The sequence below is a fragment of the Pieris napi genome, chromosome 7 (assembly GCF_905475465.1).
Source record: "Pieris napi chromosome 7, ilPieNapi1.2, whole genome shotgun sequence".
NCBI classification, from domain to species: Eukaryota; Metazoa; Arthropoda; class Insecta; order Lepidoptera; family Pieridae; genus Pieris; species Pieris napi.
Genome location: NC_062240.1, coordinates 10,037,103 through 10,057,343, shown reverse-complemented (window position 1 = coordinate 10,057,343; position 20,241 = coordinate 10,037,103). Strand labels below are relative to the sequence as shown.

The 20,241-nt window shown below is 33.1% G+C and overlaps 1 protein-coding gene across 1 annotated transcript in view; it reads right to left on the bottom strand.

Annotated features, from left to right (window-relative positions):
• The window catches only part of LOC125051110 (heme peroxidase 2), a 49,867-nt gene extending 29,833 nt beyond the window's left edge, over positions 1–20,034 (bottom strand). Inside the window, exons 1-3 of the mRNA XM_047651264.1 lie at positions 19,632–20,034; positions 4,545–4,700; positions 3,853–4,010 (exon numbers count right to left, since the gene is read on the bottom strand). Coding sequence (XP_047507220.1) covers positions 3,853–4,010; positions 4,545–4,700; positions 19,632–19,648 — 331 coding nt within the window. The 5' untranslated portion in view covers positions 19,649–20,034. The remainder of the gene's footprint in view (positions 1–3,852; positions 4,011–4,544; positions 4,701–19,631) is intronic.
• Between the last annotated feature and the right edge of the window lie 207 nt (positions 20,035–20,241).

Sequence of the window (20,241 nt, the reverse complement as noted above, 5' to 3'; positions counted from 1 at the left end):
CCCCTCTTCGGAGTACATGTTTAATCCTGAAAAATTATCTAAATATTTACAAAATGTTGGTAGTATTGTCAAAATTGACAGAATTCGCGGGTACCAATCTAAAACAATACGCGTTAAATCACGCATACGTTTTTAATCGCCTGTAGCTTCAACGTCTCAGGTTAGTCAAAAGCCCTTTCTTGGTAACCGATACAACTCGAAACAAGGACAACAGAGTCACAACTTCGATGATCACGAAAATAAAAAATGTGAGCCGTCACGGGACGCCTGGCAGATGTGAAACATCGACATTATTTTGTTAAAATAACGATGACTATTTATTGAATAAATATTTATTTTCATTTAAATACAAAAATTTACGAATTTATTTCAAAACGTGACTACTTAATTCGTTTAATCAGTGACTTCGAAATACACCGTACACACTACTGCATATAGACTGTATATATACCATCATATAGCGTGGCATCGCCACGGCATTTGTCGCCACACCAGAAATCGGTTTTACGTGCGGTTATAGATGTTTCACATCAAAAGGGGGGACCGCAAATATAACAATCCAAAGAAATACCAACATAAGTGACTCGATTGGCTTTTCGAGCCGATGTTTAAGGAACTATCACAAAAATTGGGTGAAATTAAAACCTCCTTTTTCCATTCTAAAATTAATAACCTCCGCTCGAATAACTTACAATCGAAAACCGCAATTAGTACTGTCCTAAATCCTAAAAAAGTTGCAAACACCTGTTTCAACTTCGATTTCCTTGGAAATACATACCATGATTCGAGACCATATACTAGAGCCAGCAGCGCTGACTCCGTCGTTCATTTCTATCATATCATATCGTTCATATTTCATAATAACGAAGAACGGAATGGATCACAGGCAATCCTACTATCATGTACTGATTTCCCTCGAACATCGTTGCTTTCTGCGTATCAGTTACGAGGGAAGGCTCCTTCAAATGACTTGTATACCTATTGGGTTGGCCATAGCTCCGAAAACGTTTGCTTCGGTGACAAATTGGACAGCCGAGCTATAACGCCGTCAGGGCTTAAGAGTGATCGTTTTCTTGAACGATTACTTACTGGTCCACCAGGACAGAACAATTCTTAACTCCCAGGTTCTCGTAGCCATGACCTTTTTGAAGAACCTGGGCTGGACCATAAATCGAGAGAAGTCGATATGCACTCCAACGAGGTCGATCGATTTTCTGGGTATCACGTGGGACACACTATCAAATGCAAAGTCCTTACCCGTAAAAAGTTATCAAAATTCGTCAGTGCCTGATAACACGCTTGTCAGCCGGCAAATTGGACCCTCAAGCAGGCCCAACGCCTCTTAGGGTATCTCAATTTTGCGACCTTCATCACCCACCGGGGAAGGTTGCGTTGCCGAACGCTGCAGCGACACAGCAATGCATTTAGGAGAGCTCCTCTTTGCCCGAGTTCTCTTGCAGAGGTGAATCAGGACATGGTATGGTGTTTGCACAACCTCAGTCACAAAACACCGATTCACTTCAAAACAAGGCATGTGAATTACATTGTCACCGATGCCTCGGATCTACAATGGCGAGCGCTAATCAATAACAAACCCCTGAATGGTTCTTGGACTCTAAAGTCAGATTGAGTGGCATTGCAATTTAAAGGAGATGCACGCTGTGGTAGCAGCAATCTCTTTGACATCCGAAGTCCTAAAGAACTCGATGGTAATCCTGCAAAGCGACAGCAAAACTGTTGTATCGTACATAAAAAACGAAGGAGGAACAAGGTCCCAAATGCTGTTAAAATTGACAAAAGATCTTCTGGCACTGACGGACAGTTTGAATATTGTACTTATCCCTCACTTCCTTGCCGGGAATGTACAACGTGGAAGCCGATTACCTCTCGCGCAATCGCAGGGGCACCGAATGGCATCTCTTGAAAACCACGGACATATTCAGACGATGGGGAACCCCCCAAATAGATCTTTTAGCGTCACGAGAGGCTCTTGTCGTGGCAAGTTATGTGTCGCTAGACTTATTAGACTCCAACACTTGCTTCACCACGCCTTCAGTAAATGCTGGCGATACGATCTAGCGTGGATATTTCCACCGCCAGTGCCTCTGCCTCGAGTGCTGCACCATCTCAACTTATCCCAAGGGAAGTTCATAATAATAGCACCCAGGTGGAGGAAGCCTTTTTGGCGCCCGGATTTGAAAGGCCGAGCACTTGCACCCTCGCTACCAATACGGAATCTAAACAAAACCCTGATAAATACCGTAACGGGTCAACCTCCTCCTCAAGGGCAGAAATTACAGTTGGAAGCGTGGCTGATTTTGGCTGCAAAACACGAGACGAAAAACAACTTATTTCGTCATGTTTGAGAGCTTCAACAAGGAAAACAAACAAATTATTTGAAAAGCCTAAAACTAGATGAGCAAAATTTATTTCATAGCTCGAAACACACAGCCACAATAATTTTATTGGCTTCTGGGCATAGAGTTCATGATTTGACTCTCTTGCTTTTTCGAGCCTCAGCATTTTATTGATAACGGTGATTCCATCACTTTGCATCCGGGTTTCGGTTTTAAAACAGATACAGGAACGTATAGACAGTCAAGTTGGACGTTTTTATCGTGCCCGGAGAAGCATCTAAATCCCTTATTTTGGCTTAGGACACTCATAACTGTCTCTAATAATAGATGAGGCTCCTTGACAAATTTGTTTATTACAACCAGATATCCTGTAAGACCAGCTACACCCACAATTTTTGGGGGCTGGGTCAAGAAACCCCTTTTGGAATCAGGTATCGAAGCATCTCGGGGTACTTGATCAGCTGTTGCTTCGCTAAATTGTTTTAGAAACATAAATGATATTCTTGGTTAGGCAAATTGGCGTCATGAAAGTACATTAAAGATATATTATTGTCGAAATCTAGATAATAATAGTCAGAATGCTGAGACTCAATCAGAAGTCTCTTTCTCAGTGCTTTCAGCCGCTTAATGATTAGCCAAGTATTCTACTTCATTATAAACAATAATTTTTCTGTTATTATGTTTATTAAATGATGCTAAAGCTTAGGCTTTAATTAGTTTGTATTGTTTATTTTATCATGATTCTATCGGATATAAATAATTCAAATCACATTGTTGCGTTTTTTAGTTATTAATATATAACTTTACAAGCCACCAGGAGATAACAAACACGTCTCTCATAATGGACCTCGGACGTCAAACGGAACACATAATATAGAAATTTTACCTAAAAATAAAATTTGTATTATGTTTCCTAAGACGTCCGAGGTCCAAACAAGCTCTTCCTGGTTCTCTTATTATGAGACAAACAATGAACAAGAACTCTGGCGGCTTGCTTTAGCGCGATAAAAAGTTAGTTCCAGTTTCAAACGCTGGGCGCTGGCGGCGGTGTCACGTGGTGGGAATAGGTCGGATACTAGCGATTTGGGCGGAAAAGGAAACGATGTACTCTCATAATGGACCTCGGACGTCTTAGGAAACATAATACAAATTTTATTTTTAGGTAAAATTTCTATATTTATTGTATTCATTGAAATTTTATAGTATGGTCATATGGTCGCAATTGATCGAAGAAAAACCCTGGTTCTTCACATATTTCAATACAGACAATATTTGAAAAAATAATACTACAAATAATTTATGTAAAATCATCAATATAGCTTTAAATTCAAATAAAAGTAAAAAGTATTTATCCTCTACCGTGAGTTAGACTATTTATTAATAAAATTTAAATTAATCCTACGTAGCATGCAAGTGTTTTATAAAGCCATGATGTACAGAGACGAAGGTTTATTATTTAATTCTGGTATATATAGATTTTTGTTCTTATACATACCATCAGCATACTTCGGTGGCAGAAGGCGTAAGAACACATCGCCTCGCCTGCCCCACGGCCTGTGTCTTACATTGTTGCATTCGCCACTTGCACTTCGGTACTTGCTTGGGGGACACGGGGTATTGCTAGCCTCGTCTTCATCTGATGAACAGTCTTGTCTGGAAATGTACACATTTAAAGAAAACAAAAGAAAACGGTGTCTGCTCCATAAATAATTGTCAAACATTCGTTTTAGATACTAATTGCCTCAAATATAAAAAATAGTCTTATTGCACTCTTATCTAAAGTATTAGTCCGTTTCTGTCAAACTGACACGCTGTTAAAAAGATCAGTACTTTAGTTGAAACAGTGACATCAGACTGATTTTTTATTTAAAATTAACGAATGTTGTGTCAAAGCAATACGTTTATGTTATACTTTTAAATGTAGAAAATAATAAAAAGAATACGTGTCTAAGCTAAATAAATTTAAAATTAGAATGAAGAAAATAGGTTAAATATATATATATATATATATGCGAAATAATGAAAGGTTATTTGCTATGAAACGAATGAATGCAATGTAACAGTTGAAGAGGGTCTACGTCTGGCTATACTCTCGGGGCGTAACTCCGACGATTTAGGAAACGCTTATAAAACTAGGAAAGCCTGAGTAACCAAAATGTACAGCCTTGGCTCATACAATTTACTTACGGGATGTTTCCTCCTTGTAAAAATCTTCTCTCCAAAGCCAGCGCCTCGCTGACAGCCCGTCGCAGATCACTCGGGACTGTCTGAACATTACTTTCTTCCAGATTCTGTGCGTTTGTTAATAGAAACAGCGCCAAAAACAGGAAACTTTGACCTAACCTGCAATAAATATAGCATTTTTAGAATTTAATGTAAACGGTTATGTTTAAGTATGATGAATTACAAATTGAAATAAATAATTTAGATTTATTTTAGGAGTATTTGTATTAGTAGCACATTTAATTTCTCATTTCTTTCATTTGTTTTAATCGTTCAGATAGTATTAATTAATGTTTGCTAAACGATGTTCTTCATTTTTAAATATTGTGTATGTATTTCCTTTTACGATTAGATTACGATTAATATCTACTAGTATTTTAATTAAATTAGAATCTATTTTATGTGTATTTGAAATTTATGAGTACAATAGGATATGCCAAAGAAAAATATACTGAATTCATTTTAACATGGGTACGCAAATGTCAATAATTTCATAATTTAAATAATACATACTACGTTAGGTGAAATAATTTATCTCAAATATACTCGTCCAAGCTGTAAAAGCTCTATACCCAATTACAAGGTAACTAATATTTTCATTAACACATGCGTTCATATACGATTACGGCTATTTAGAGCAACGACCGAACGCCGCACGAACCTTGGTGTAATTTACTAGTTCAAAGTCAATGAAGTGGTTTAATGACAGGAAAAAACTTCGTGAACACACAATTATTACACTTTGTGAGTGTCTTTCCTTTATTATTTTAATTTATTAAGTAACGCCGTTGATTATTAGGGGCTTTTGTATAATGAATAGGCACGAAAGTAGCAATTATTATTTTAAATATGGAGTTGTGATTGTTTTCTTTGCAGTTTTATATTAACATGTTATTATAGAATTCATAAAAATATTCATAGATTTTACCAGTATATTTTATTATACAATCTTATTTTTTATGCATAAAAAATAACATATAAATCCCTATTCATATGCAAGCTAAAACATTTTATAACTATATTTACTTTGCCCTATAATTGTAATGTTTAAAAAAGTAAAACTTAAGCCAATCAAAATTGATCAATAGTAAGAATTCTTCAAACACGTCTTATATTGAAAGTGTCTCAATTTTGAATAGTTATTGAGATGTCGCAAGAGGCTAATAAACTGTAGCCACAGTATTGCAAGATTGATCGTTACCACGTGACCGGTCCAGGAAGTGACAGAAATTTTACTGATGTTGTGATAACTAGCATAAAGTAAAAGGTAAAAGAGCAAAGCAGTACAAAAATATATCGCTGATTCACAATATCAGCGTTCTATAATAATGAGTTTAAAGAATATTTTTTAGTATTCTTTAAACTCAATCCAATATTAGTATATAATTAAATATTATTGTGTTGTTCTGGAATATTACAATTAAAAATAAATAAACCGGAACTCGAAAAACCAAAATATGTAGCTTTAGAATTAATAATGTAGTATAATTTTTAACACGTTTTTTTAATCGGCTAGTTGCATATCTATTCCTTTAAATAATTATATTGTTTAATAAGAAGCTGACTTTGAGTTAGTAGTTGTCTATGATAATAAATATAGACAAATTAGACATATATGAAGCATGGACATTCTCATTGCGTTCTAAAATTAAATGTGTTTACATTGTCATTTTCGAATTCAATAAAAAACAAAAGGCCTGTATGGACATAGATAGTCATTTTAATTCCGAAATGAGTTCCTAAATCAAATGTGTAAATTATAATCTGTAATTTTTCGACTCAATAAAAAAGAAAAGGCCTGTTTTGAAATACGAATTTGAACATTCATTTGTTTCTTTTGATTGATAGTTGTTCTATACTTTTTCGAATATTACCATCTATTTTGTAAAAACTGAAGGAGGTATCGAAGTATACAGGAAATACACATGAATCTGTCAACTGTCACCGCAAATAACTTTCGTTATGTGAAGTAAGGTTAGGCTATTTGATACCGGTATCAAACTTTCTATTACAGTCAATGACATCGTGTATTAATTGTAATCTAACATGTTATACAATATCGATTACGATTTAAGCTTAGGGACGCGTGAACCTACTAAGCGTTCTAGTTCCATATTTACCTAATCTAATGCGAAAACAATTAATAAAAATATATTTAAAGTTCCTTTTTTAACAATGGTCTCTTGTACCTAAAGTGTGTATCGAATGGCTATTATTAGGATCACTAGTTGCGTACTCAAATTAATAACCTAAAGGCCTATTTCCTATAACAAAAACGACCCAGTAATCGTTAGGAGATGCACAGAGGTTTAAATTCGATTCACATTCGATTAACAATAAAACGAAAAAAGGTAGAGTAGCTCGTGTAATTAAAAGGTCTGTTAGAGCTCAATTGCCTTAATCATATCTAAATAATGTTGTTAATCGAATGATGATGTCTATATCGAAACAAAAAAGCGATTGCCCAGTCACGTGATAATGACCTCACGATCCGGACACCTGGTGACCTCTATAAACATCCTGATCAATTCTTTGTTAATGGAACCCATAATCATTAAAATAATAAAGACGATAATTATAAGTCAAGCCCCCTATAGAATATCTTAGTTTTTAGTTACTAATTAAGTTTATTTTTAGGTACTATCAGCACGAACATTTTCGGATAAATTAGTTTCATTAAATCTATTAAAAAACATTTATGTATGTATTTACATAAATACCGCAACTAGTTTGACATCTTTTAAATAAATTATTAAAATTAGTCTATTATTACACAATCATTATGGTAAGCACATGGCATAATACAGAATTCAGGTTCGGCGCAGGAGGCTGATCGCCCACTAGCCTTACGACTCTTGGGTCACTCAGAAATGTCCGCCTGATGTATAATTGGATTACATTTCAAACTAAAAAAATAACTTATTTGAAGATTAGTTTGTTTTAAAAAATATATTTTAATCAGTATTTTTGTTTTATTTAATGCTGTCAGCTGTCAGTCAAAAACAGTGTCGGCCCACTGAAAATCAGCGTTGCTGGTGACAAACTTAATGTAGAGTTGGGTCCAATTTTGAATAAAGTGATTGCGTGAATCAATTAAATATTTTTTTCTTTATTACAAGATTTGCCTGTTGTTAATAGTTTGATTTATAACAAGATAATCACGTGGTTTGAGTGTGAATTAGGACTCGTGTAGACAAAAGCCTATTCGTGGGTAAATCTTTGCAGTACACAATATTTCTTTTTTGTTGTATTATGTAGGCCGTTTGATATCTACATGTAAAATTGCATGGGGCGTGTTTTTGCCTAATTAATTAATTATTCAGTTGATAACGAGAATATTTACAACATTAATATTAGCGTTTAAGACGTCTGTTGGGTTTGTTTTTACTTCTATCACAGTTTTGAAACATAACTGAAGAACGAATGATGATAATTTGAATTAGTATTAGAACATGTTAAGTTTCAGTTTCTTTCAATTATTTGTAGTTATACGTTATAATTATTCAATAACAAAGATAAATAGCTTCGGTCCTCTCTCCGTACTGGTTTAAAATGTGTTACGACGTTAGTGTACCCAACAAACCACCAAAAATATTATTTTAACTATACAAAAACCAAACCATATAAGATAATACAGATAACAAAGAGAAAATTGAGTCATTAATGCCTCTGTAATCTGTTAACTTAGCCCAATATAAATGAAATTTAAACCTTGCCATAGGAAAATTTACACTTGAAATCAATAGCACAGTTTTTTCGCAATAGGTTATATAAGAGTGGTGCCAAGTAAGTAATAAATCTTTTACCGAATGCTGTCATGAATTTTGGAACCGTATAAGATTCATAAACACGTGTACACGTTTTACGTTTTTCCTAGACTCGGCTTGAAGTGCTTGTTCAGTATTATATATTTAATAAACAGCTATCACACAGTCATTGTGTAATAGCATTTTTTAAGATGTTATTGTAATAAAGAGTGCTTAACATATTAGTACCTTTGTTCTTTTTTATCAAAGCTAGTGAAGCCTCAATAATTTCTTAGTTATCATAACAATCAAATATAGAGTATTTACAATTTTATTAACTTACATAGTAATAATAAAAATAATTCTTATTTATTGTGTTTATTTTAATGAACACAATATTATTATTACATAAACTACTGAATAGTTTTTAAAGGATTTAAATATTCTAGAACATTTACAAATTATTATACCATTTTCCAACCTTTACGATAATACAAAACGTTATGCGGGTATTATGTAATCTAAGTTATCTACGCTACTTAGTAATTTAGCTTAATATAGATTATAAAATGTTCAGCAAATTTTTTATTAAAAAAAAATTATACATGTAATACATAAATTTCATTCGAACCTACACGTGTGAAAAATATGTGACTGAAAAACTGATTTTTGAATCCTTTTTATGTACTATATATCCATAGTAACTTTATACGTGTGTTATTGCTATCTTAGGTAACGTTATAATGTAGACATGGCTGATAGTATTAGTTATAACATAGTATAACCCATAATTAGTTATTCAATGTACATACAATCGTAAATGTTCGATAAAGCACTGTTGCACGTAGCAATTAGCATGGTGGCTCTCGTGAAGCAATGTTCTTGCGAAAACAGTGCGAGAAAACGATTACTTCATCTCTCACAATACCGACCCTCCGAGTTAATACCGTCATGTTTTGAATCACTACGCATTACGAGTACAATTTTATACATACGTTTATAGCTAAATTATGTTGATCGCGCTTCTATTGAAAACTATTTTTGTATTTTTTATTCGGCCCCTTAAACATACATTTTGAAAAACAGCCTTGCGATTCTGTAACTCACTTTTCATAAGGAGGGAGCTTGTAGATTATTGTTTATCAGAATGTCAAATCGTCAAATGACTGCTTTACGACTGATTTTAGCGCGACCGCCGTTGCGAAAACCGCTGTGTGAGTTCGAAAAGTGAGTTACAGAATCGCAAGGCTGGCTACATAAATTATTTAGCAACGGGCGGCTTTATCGTTAGCATGAAAAACATAGAAATACCAACTGAGGGTAAAGTACAAGAATTGCGTGACAAAAAATAAAGATATATATGTAGAGCTAACACTATACCAAATGAACTACTAAATAAACTCAATGTTAATGAATTGAAATAATGTGTAAGTAGCTAAATACGAGGTAGAAGAGAAATGCTGAAGAAGTCGATTCTTAAATTTATTTAAAAACTGAGATCGTCTTATTTCAAGAGGTAAGGAATTCCGAAGCAGTATCCTGTGTAAAGGAGCCTATTCATATCACGCACTTTCAAATTAATAAAAATCTTTTACTGTATATATTTAAATACTAAGTTATTTATTGTATTGTACATCGGAAAAGTCTCGTCACCTAACACAGGAATGTCCTAGTGTGGGGACAAGTGTAAAATAATGCAAAAAGAATGAGTATTTTTATGTACATATTATGTTAATTTATCGAAGAAGCCTGACGGCAGTACACAGTACGTTTATTTATTACAGTTTACCACATCATACATATTACTAAATCTATCTATCAACTCTATCTAAAATGTATGTACTTATACAATTAAAATACCATAAATTTTTGTTAATCAAAACAAAATAATCACCAGCAAAACAGCGGATTAGACCATGCTTTTTTTAAACCGATCAGCCCACAACCGAATATATCCAGCGGATAAGTACTCTTTAATCCGGTCTGTAAAAATGTATAAATAAAACCTATTTTAGTGTATTCCGGTAATAATTCGAGAACTATTACCGGAATACACCAAATCGTAGTCGTATAACTTTACGACGCTGGCCGACGCTAACCTAAAGATTAAAGGTTTACCACTACGCTAATTGTGCTCCGAAAAAATACCTCAACGATTTTTTAAAGATTTAAATGAATTAATGGAATACTAAGACATACGGAACTAGGCACAAAACATTCTTTATAGAGTCGGCGATAATTTCTACAACTTAACTGAAGTTGCAATTAAGTTGTCGATAGTAACTGTTTGATTGATCATTAATTACTTCCTAACATTGTCGTGACCTTTGTGAGACAAGTGCTTGAGTTGTAAAAACACCTGGCTGATACACGTGGTGTAGAGTAGTAAATGTAAAAACCTGTATGTATAATATAAACATAAATTTTCTTCTAATATATAAAATTCTCGTGTCACAATATTCGTTCCCTTACTCCTCTAAAACGGTCGAGCCTATGCTTATGAAATTTTTTATACATATTCTTATATTTATGTATCGATCTATCGGGACCTTCTTTATGAGGGAAGCCGGTTGGTAGACGTGCCGGTCTAAGACGGTTGCGCATTCAGATGAACTGCATAAGGTCATCAAACCCCTAAGTGATAAGGGGTGTCCATCCCAATATTTTTTTTGTTTTTTAGATTATTTTTTTGTTTTTATTTTTTTATGATACAGCTTATTAATACCCCCAATTTCCTCCCCTCTACGATAAATGCCTATTTTTTATTATAGTATATAGTTATTTTTATTGAAGTTAAAAAAGGTTTCCTAAAAATAATATACATGGCAAAAACAAAGTTTGCCGGGTCAGCTAGTATTATATATACATATGGAATTTCACCTCTGGTACAGTTGAGCCGTTACAATACACAAGGTAAGCCGAAGAAAGAAAATATGTCGGAGTCTCTATAACGAGGGATAATCTGTGTAAGGTTTTTTTCATGAAACTCAAATATTCACATTTGAGTTATCCTAATACTAATTACAGTAGGTATAAAATACGTCAAACAGCTGAACAAACTTTTGTTAAAGTTTGTTCAGCTAAAACTCCGTCCTTTTTTAATTCTTTAAAAATTCACATTATAAAGCAACACGTCGTTGCTATGTCACTTTATTGATTTTAAAATAATGCAGCACGTATGTACACAAAGATTTTAGGTTGCTGCCTTGCGATTCTGTAACTCACTTTTCTAACTCTCACAGCGGTTTTCACAGCGGCGGTCGCGCTCAAATCTGTGTGAAGCAGTCATTTTACGATTTGGCATTCTGATAAGGAGGGAGCTAGTAGTTTATCGTTTATCAGAATGCCAAATCGTAAAGTGTGAAAACCGCTGTGAGAGTTCGAAAAGTGAGTTACAGAATCGCAAGGCTGGATTGTGATCTGAAATATTTATTTTAATCTCCGATAGTAATCTGCAAGTAATATAGACGAAGGCTATCTTATAAAACAAAAGAAATAAGAATGGCTCTTAAATAGTCAATACTACGTGCGCTGCCAAATCCATTGTCTATACAATATTTATTTCTACCGATTCATGTCCAAGATAAACATAACAAGGATAAAACTATAAATTGCTAAAGGAAAAGTTTATTGACTTCTATATTTCAAGCAAAAGGAATCATTTATCTTTGATACAAAGCGATACAGTGTATTTTAATAAAACCTTGATTGTTTAACACTTCGTAAAACGAATGCTTTAGTGTTAGCATTGAAACTTTAATCTTCATTATCTCGCATTGTATAGTCACGATGGTAACTGCCATTTGTTAGTTTTAGGTTAATAACACAAAGAACCTTCGGGACGACTGACTGGGGTCAGAGGTACTGCAATTACTACGAGGCTCTGATATATAAATTTAACCTTAAAGATATGCACAATGTACCTTTGTGCATACATTATTACTTGATTTAAAAAGTGCAAAACGGTTCTTAAGCCAACTTAACAGGCGCTTGGAAACTACTATGCACTAAATGTTTTGAGGGGTAGAACTTTATTTATTTATTTCCTCAACAGTATTCCTAAACAATATCCAAAAATTTACATTGTACACAAAAGCCAAAAACGGAATACACATTCAAACATAAACAAAGCACAGTTTCACCTATATATACAAAATATAACAAAGTATATGTGTATTTTTTGATTTATTGATCATTATAATATATATTTAATATAAAAGAAAAATATAAAGGAATTTGTGTTATAATCTGAAGGTATACGGTACATGACTGAGTTACGTAAATAGTTTGTATTAGACCGAGGAATTTTAAATAGTTGGGTTTGCCTTGTACTGTATGAAGAAGGGGTGTGAAATAGTACGCTTTACTTTGCTTAGATTGTATGTGCCTAAACAGATTGGAGTGGAGCTCACGAACTTTCCTCCGCCATCAGGATCCGCTTCCACTTATGATTTCGCTGCTTAAATATTTCCTCAGTTCTGCAATAGAACTAGATGTATTTGTGTAAAGGAAGACTTAGAGATGAATGTAATTTTTTTATTGTAAGTAGACAAAATTGTTAGTAATTTAAGGTAATATTTAAGTTATATTTATTTATAGCATACATTTATTATATATATTATATATATATAATAAATGTATGCTATAAATAAATATATAATATCATAATATACAACATCACTTGAGTTATGTTGTTATTGATTAAAATTATTCAATAAAAACTTATTGATTAACTTGAAGTCGAAACGTATAGTCACACGCGTTCTGTTTACCGTTTTCCATAATAAATTAAACAAGCATTTTAACATTACGATACGGAAGCAGTTTGTGAGCTCAACTTCATAGAAGACATGAGTGTCATCATCATTAAACATTTTGTTTTTGATTAAATCGCTTAAGTCATAATTTTTTTACATAATTAAAGTTAAAAAGAGCGGCCTCATAGCCTAGCGGTCTTATTAAGTGGCAGCTAGGTGAGGGGTACCGGGTTCAATTCCCGGTTCGAGGGCAAGTTTTAATTTAATTGAAATTTGTTCTCGGCCTTTGGGAGGGCGAATTATAAAAAAGGACGAATTATAAAAAATCCTATACTTGACGCTGGCTAATACACAAATCATGCCAGAGCCATTAAAAAAAAAGTTAAAAACACGTGTATAGTTCGTAACGCAAATGCGTTTATTGTTATTTATTAAACTCGAAACAAAATCTATTTGATCACGAAAATACAAAACAATTTAACGCAACGATGTTTTAAATTAAATAATAGAGCCAATAAGATATTAAAATATAAAAATAAAGACCCAAATGAATGAAAAAATCTAATATTAAATAGAATGTAGAATTATACCTATGGAATCAGGAAAAGATGACGCGTGGTTAATCTATATCCGCATAGTGAGTGAATAGATTCCTAGAATGATTGAATGTTTTCTCACAGCAGTGTTATAAAATATTTTGCGATTCTTTTAATTATTCGATAAAAACTTTAGATGTACGGTTTACAATGCGTTATAGTATATAAATGTACTTTATGGTAAGTAATAAGTTTCTTTATTTAAATTTCATACTCTTTACAATATTCTTAACCCACATTGTAATAATAATAATAATCTGTGGTCATAGATCAGACAATGATATCATATATCGAGTGTTTCATATTTTAATAGTGCCTTCAAGATTTCTTAATTTTTTAATTGCTTGTCCTGTAAAGTAAGGAAATTGCATTTATCATATTCTGACCTATGGCCACAGATATAAAACCGATAAATAGAAAATCTAAACAAATTTAAAACGTTTGGTCCTAGTGTATCTTTAACGCTGGTGAATTTTCGCGATATTTATTCGTTTGGGAGGAGAGCATCAGTTCTGCGGCCTCTGGTACTATCTACATTATATTTACGTATTACGCAATTATACGTATATAAAATATTATAGATATTTGAAACAATTAGTATCTCTATACTTAATCTACGGTAAAATTGATGCATTCTTTCAGAATTTCATTGGAACGGGCAGTAATGGCGAGAATTAACCGACGAAAGTGTATGTTGAATGTTATGAGAGTGGAGGAAGTGAGAGAGGTGTCTTAGAGGTTCTGTGTTCTACAGAGGCGGCTTTACCCATTGCGAGGCACCGGGTGGCAGGTCTTAGGACGTAATATTAAATAAAATTATAATATATGTACGGTGCTACGCAATTAAAAAACCGATCTTCAAGTGTTTCGAGGCGCGATATTCAAGTACAACATAATTAATTTTTCAATTATGTTTTGAGTGAATGAATTAGTTAACTAACTTTATTTTCATTTACCGTTATGTTATAATCATAATAAGTAATTAAGGATCAAAATCAAAAGTTTTAAATTTAAAAAAAAATATTAAAAAAAATAGATATTTTTTAAATTGCTTGGGTTGTTGGGCAAGGCCCCTGCAAGAGCGAGGCCCCGGGCGATTGCCCTGTTCTCCACCCCCTAAGGCCGCCGCTGATGTTCTCTGCCTACCTTTGGGAAACAGGCGTGACTTACCTCGAAAACGTAGTCAATGATCGAAATACGAGTAGCTTGATCGGATTTGGTCTAACCTCAAAATTTACTGATTACGCTCGCACATTAAAATTAAGGCCAAAAACATCCCATAGAACAAATTCTTTCAAATATAATTGCTCATAATTAGTTTTTAGACATGTTTTTACGATTATACATGCAAAACGATGTATGTAATTATTAAGTGGCGTGCAGTAACATTGTGTAATATTAGAGGAAGGAAGACGACTCGCACTATGCCGTAATGTAGAGCATGCATATTACCTAAGTATGACCGTAACTTTAACGGTCAATATATTAGTTAAAATTTCATCTCAGGTCCCTGAGGTCGTAGGTTCGATCCCCGGCTGTGCACCAATGGATTTTCTTTCTATGTGCGCATTTAACATTCGCTCGAACGGTGAAGGAAAACATCGTGAGGAAACCGGCCTGCCTTAGACCCAAAACATCGACGGCTTGCGTCAGGCACAGAAGGCTGATCACCTACTTACGAAACAGATACAGAAATCTGAGGCCCGGACCTAAAAAGGTTGTAGCGCCATTTATTTATATTAGTTAAAAAAAGCGTTTTTCTTAATGAAAGACTCAGGGTCAAGATTTAGCGTGATATATGTCAAAAACGTTATAATACGTTTACGACTTTTTTCAATTCCGATTAAAACATAAAACCTACTTCATTTTAACATATCATGTCCGTATTTCACATATAATCTGTTCATACAAGTAATCAAGGTGTAGGAAATGCGGTGATATCGACAAACATATTACATAAGCGGAAAGTTAAGGCTGAGGTCTGAGTTGCGTAAAATACCAGACACACGAACAAGTAGGAACAAGAAACTATATTTGAATACAGCAAATTAGTCGTACTGTTTAAATTAGTGAATAGCAGACTTACAGAACGTACGCATTCCTTATTCTCTATGAAAATGTGATATAAAATTATGAGAATTCGGACATCAAAGAGACTACAACTTTCAAACACACGTTTGTTCATTTTCGTATACTCATAAAGAAGCATTCGGACCAGTCATCGTTGTGATTATAAATGTAGTATAATTTGCCTTATAACAAAATTAGTTTTTGTTTTATGAAAAGGCAAGAAATGAACATTTTAGAAAAATTATTTCCCCAAAACTTCTGTGTCTGTAGGGCTGTTTTTAAAAAAGGAATCTAAGTGAACTAACTGCGGTAATACTGATCTGTGTTTTTATTAGGTATGTTGTCACCCATAGAAAAATTTGTATTAAAATAAAAAGAAAATGTTTTTTTAAGAATACACCACCAGGTTAATCAACGTTAGCTTGTATAACAGAGGGAAAGTTGGAATATCGATTTTTAGTCTCTTTAATATGTATTGAAGTTATACTGCCATTTACGTAATATGACAATTGACGCATCGCTGATAGTACGTGGTGGTTGTATTAATGGCGACCTGCATTCTTATGTATTGTTACATCAGATCTAAGTGTAACATACATGCGGATAAGTTGCGTATTCAATATTTATTGGCCCAAATGACCTTGATCTGATATCTTATATCAACGATTTCACTCTTGCTATTATTTTTGATGGTTTCACAACCCACGTACTGTAAATGAATTAAAAATACCAGGTGTCTCAAAAGAAAGTTTTCATTTATTTATTTAGCGTTATGTGAAAATGTTAGACGACTTCTTGGTTGGTAAGCGGCCTGATGGGATGTCTTTGATCCCTAGGAAGTTGGGACGGGGTGACACTTGTGTGGACCCGTAAGCGCCCCCGTCTTACCTTCCTCGGACAAGCATAAAAGTTGGCGCGGCCGCAGTTCAGGTGGAAAATAATTAACAGCTCAAATATGTTATATTATGTTCCCTTTGCAGTAGAGACACTTTGGTCGTGGGGTTCAAGTGCAGATTTCCTCGCTCAACGAATAAGTATCGCAATGCAGCAAAGAAATCCTGCCAGCAATAAAAGTCCACCGGGACCAAACTTTTTAAATTTGTTTAAATTTTCTTTTTATCATTTTTTTATTATTAATATGTAGGTTAATTACAATTAATAATAAAAAACAACAATTAATAATTAATAATAAATTAATTAATAAAAAACGTTGGTCTTTATAAAAAGTGAGTTTTCTTTTAAACTAATAACTAAATTACTTACTAGAAATTAAATTATTAACAAATCGAGTTAGTTCAAGGTGACCCCAGTCACATGAAGATCCAAAACCCGCGTTTTGACATTTTTACCCCAACTAAACACAAGTAAAAGTGATTTTTGTTACACCAAGATTAATAATATAGTCAACATAAATACAGATGAAGCAAAGAGGTTGCATTTATTCGATAGGTATGGAGCACATTATTAAATGAAGATAACTTGTTGAATTAATTGTTGGGCTTTAAATCACACTACATAACCTGTTCAAGAAAATTATAATTCCATTTATTTCCTGGTAATACAGCAACATCTTGATTCTCATATTACATCCGATGTAACGAGAATTGTAACCAACCTTTATAATACACTTTTATGTTCTAACTATATATATACGTATATACCGGATATTGAACACCTCTTCCGAAAATAACCAAAACATATCGGCCTATATCGTTTTAAATTTATTTATTAAAAATTAACAATTTCATCTTTTTTGAAAAAACCCTTTTTTTTCTTTACACATATTTGTTTCACATTGAATTTAAGGCCTATGTGTTTCCATACATAATTGATTCAACTCAATTAGATGAGAAAAGGCACACAGCTGTTGTCAGTAGGATAAGGGGACCGATACAGGAACAACGGGATGGGTTAGACTGATAATAAGACATAGATTTTCAGAACATCACAAATATTTCACAACACGCACAAACCACACACGAAATAAAATATTATTGAGGGCGTAAATAAAAATAAAGTTAAAGGCAAATATCGAATCGAGCCAAACAAAAATTATTATTATCAACAACATTTGTTAAAAAAAGTATCTATTACGAATAAACTAAGTAAAATATTAAATCTAAACCAAATAAAAATACTTTTTTTTAGAATCTACGTAACCATATAATCATTAACGAGAAGATGGAAGGAAGGATATACAGTTAGGACTAAAAGGAATACGAGCAGTGAGAATAGAGAGAAGTTCCTAGGCTGTGGCCAAAGACAATAGAATTAAATGCTGTCTGTTCCATTTTTGATTTTTTCAATTGTAGCGATTGTCAACTATTTTTAAACATTTAACGTATAGCTACCGTGACTTAGACAAAGCATTATTCACTAACGTTTTAGAAAACTTTATGTCAAGTATTGGTATGATAATTAGTTAAGCGTGTTTGTTACGCGCAATGTTAACATTTTTTGTACAATTATTTCAATCAATCAATTAAATTACTGCCTATATGCCGGTAAAGCTTCTTATATTTACATATACAGTTATATAATAAGACAACATAATATATATCGCGAATTAATGTTAGGAATGTTACAAACAACTGACATATGAAATTATTTGTATTAAACAGATGAAGGTCGAACCATAAACGAAACCTGAATGAAAACTCTTTGAATGAATAAGTTTCTATAGACTTTTCAAGAATGACTGGCAGTTTCGAAAATTAAAAATTTGGATACAAAAGAAACGATATTAAATTCACTTTAGAAAATATATTTAATTCACTTTTGTTTATACAAATTATTTCACGGCCAGGCCATGACACACATAAATTATGTTTTTTTTAATTATTGTGTTTGGTTTCTGATTATTATTAGATCTTTTATAAGACTTTAGTATATGGGTGTAATGCATGAGTTCTATACTCTATGCCCTATGGCATCGTTTCTCAAGCGAGGGGTCGAGTTTGTTTTAAAAGGGGGTCGCAGTCTGTTGAAAAATAATAAATATAGACTACATATAGGTACAAAAGATTCGCTTATTAAAGTTATGAATAATTATAGTGTATTGTTATAAAATAAATTATAATTTTGAAACTGTTTTACTTAACTTTTGGTCTTATTCGTGGGACGCGATAAAAATGGTTGTGAAACGATGCTCTATGGACACAATGATGAATGTCAAATATACTTTTTCACAAGCTCTGTACATACATCGTTTTGAACCTTCGATATTTAAACTCACACGACATCCATCATATAATATTATTGTTCTTTATTTAACGTTTGTAAAGATTCTTACAAAAGATGATGGGACGTTGGAACATGAATTTATAAAAAAAACAATGTGTAAAGAGTTTTCTAGAAATAAGTTTTTATATAGGCATATAGATTTATTAACCAAGAAGGAACCTTAAATATAAGATAATTTTGGTTTTTACGTTACTCAATTAATGTGTATTTTTGAAGCGACATGAAAAAAATTGTAGATTTTAAATGTCAATTTTACATGCTTTTTGCGAAGATTATATATATATGTATTTATAAAATGAATGTTTTAATAAATCAAGATTAATGCTCGAAAGATATTATATTTATTATTTGAAGAATATAGCAATTATATTACTAATTCCAAATTAAATATTGAAAAAGTAGGTCAGACTAGAATTTCGCGAATTTCAATGTACTTTTATTTTTTAAATTAAACCTTTTATTTTGCACCTTTTTACATTACGTAAAATAAAATAGCTTTTTGCTCCGAAGGTTGAACCGAGGTCGATCGCTTTCAACCACATTGTATGTCATTAACAAATATTTCGTCTAGTGCTTTATGCAAATTTGACAAACTTAAACTAAAATTTCGCATTATTTCCTTAAACACAAAACACTTACATGACAAACGTTCCCATTTTGCCGCTTTAATCACTAATGTCACTTAAAAAACCATGGATCACTTGAACAACGTGTGTAGACGCGGGCGCGGCGGCCACGAACAACTTGGTTCGCTGGCAATCGCGGAATGAAGCTGGATGCCTCCTTCGACGGGCTCTGAGCCGAGAGAAAGTTAAGTTATCAAACTTGGTTACGTTGAACGATGACGCTTCCCTATTGCGTATTCAGTGACAAATTCAATTTAGAGTTGTTCTACTGACATGCTGAACGGGCACTGTTTAGCGAGTCCCACTTGTTTTGTTTTTATTTAGATGCAAACTGAGCGAGGGGCCGTATGAAGGACGGAAATATATAGGCATTATCAGTAAGTTGGTGTAGAATCATATAATTAGCTGATTGTGGTTTTAGGTGCCAAGGTATCGCTTAAATATATTATAAAACAACGGCTAGTTTCGTATTGTTAGGCAATGAACTTGTAAATCATGTTTGAAATACCTAATACTTTTTCAATCATTACAATCAAATTACGATTTTATTAATAAGTCGAAAATAAAAACGGTGTTTAGAATCTTGTAAAATTACGCATATAAAGAAAAAAAATTAACTTTAT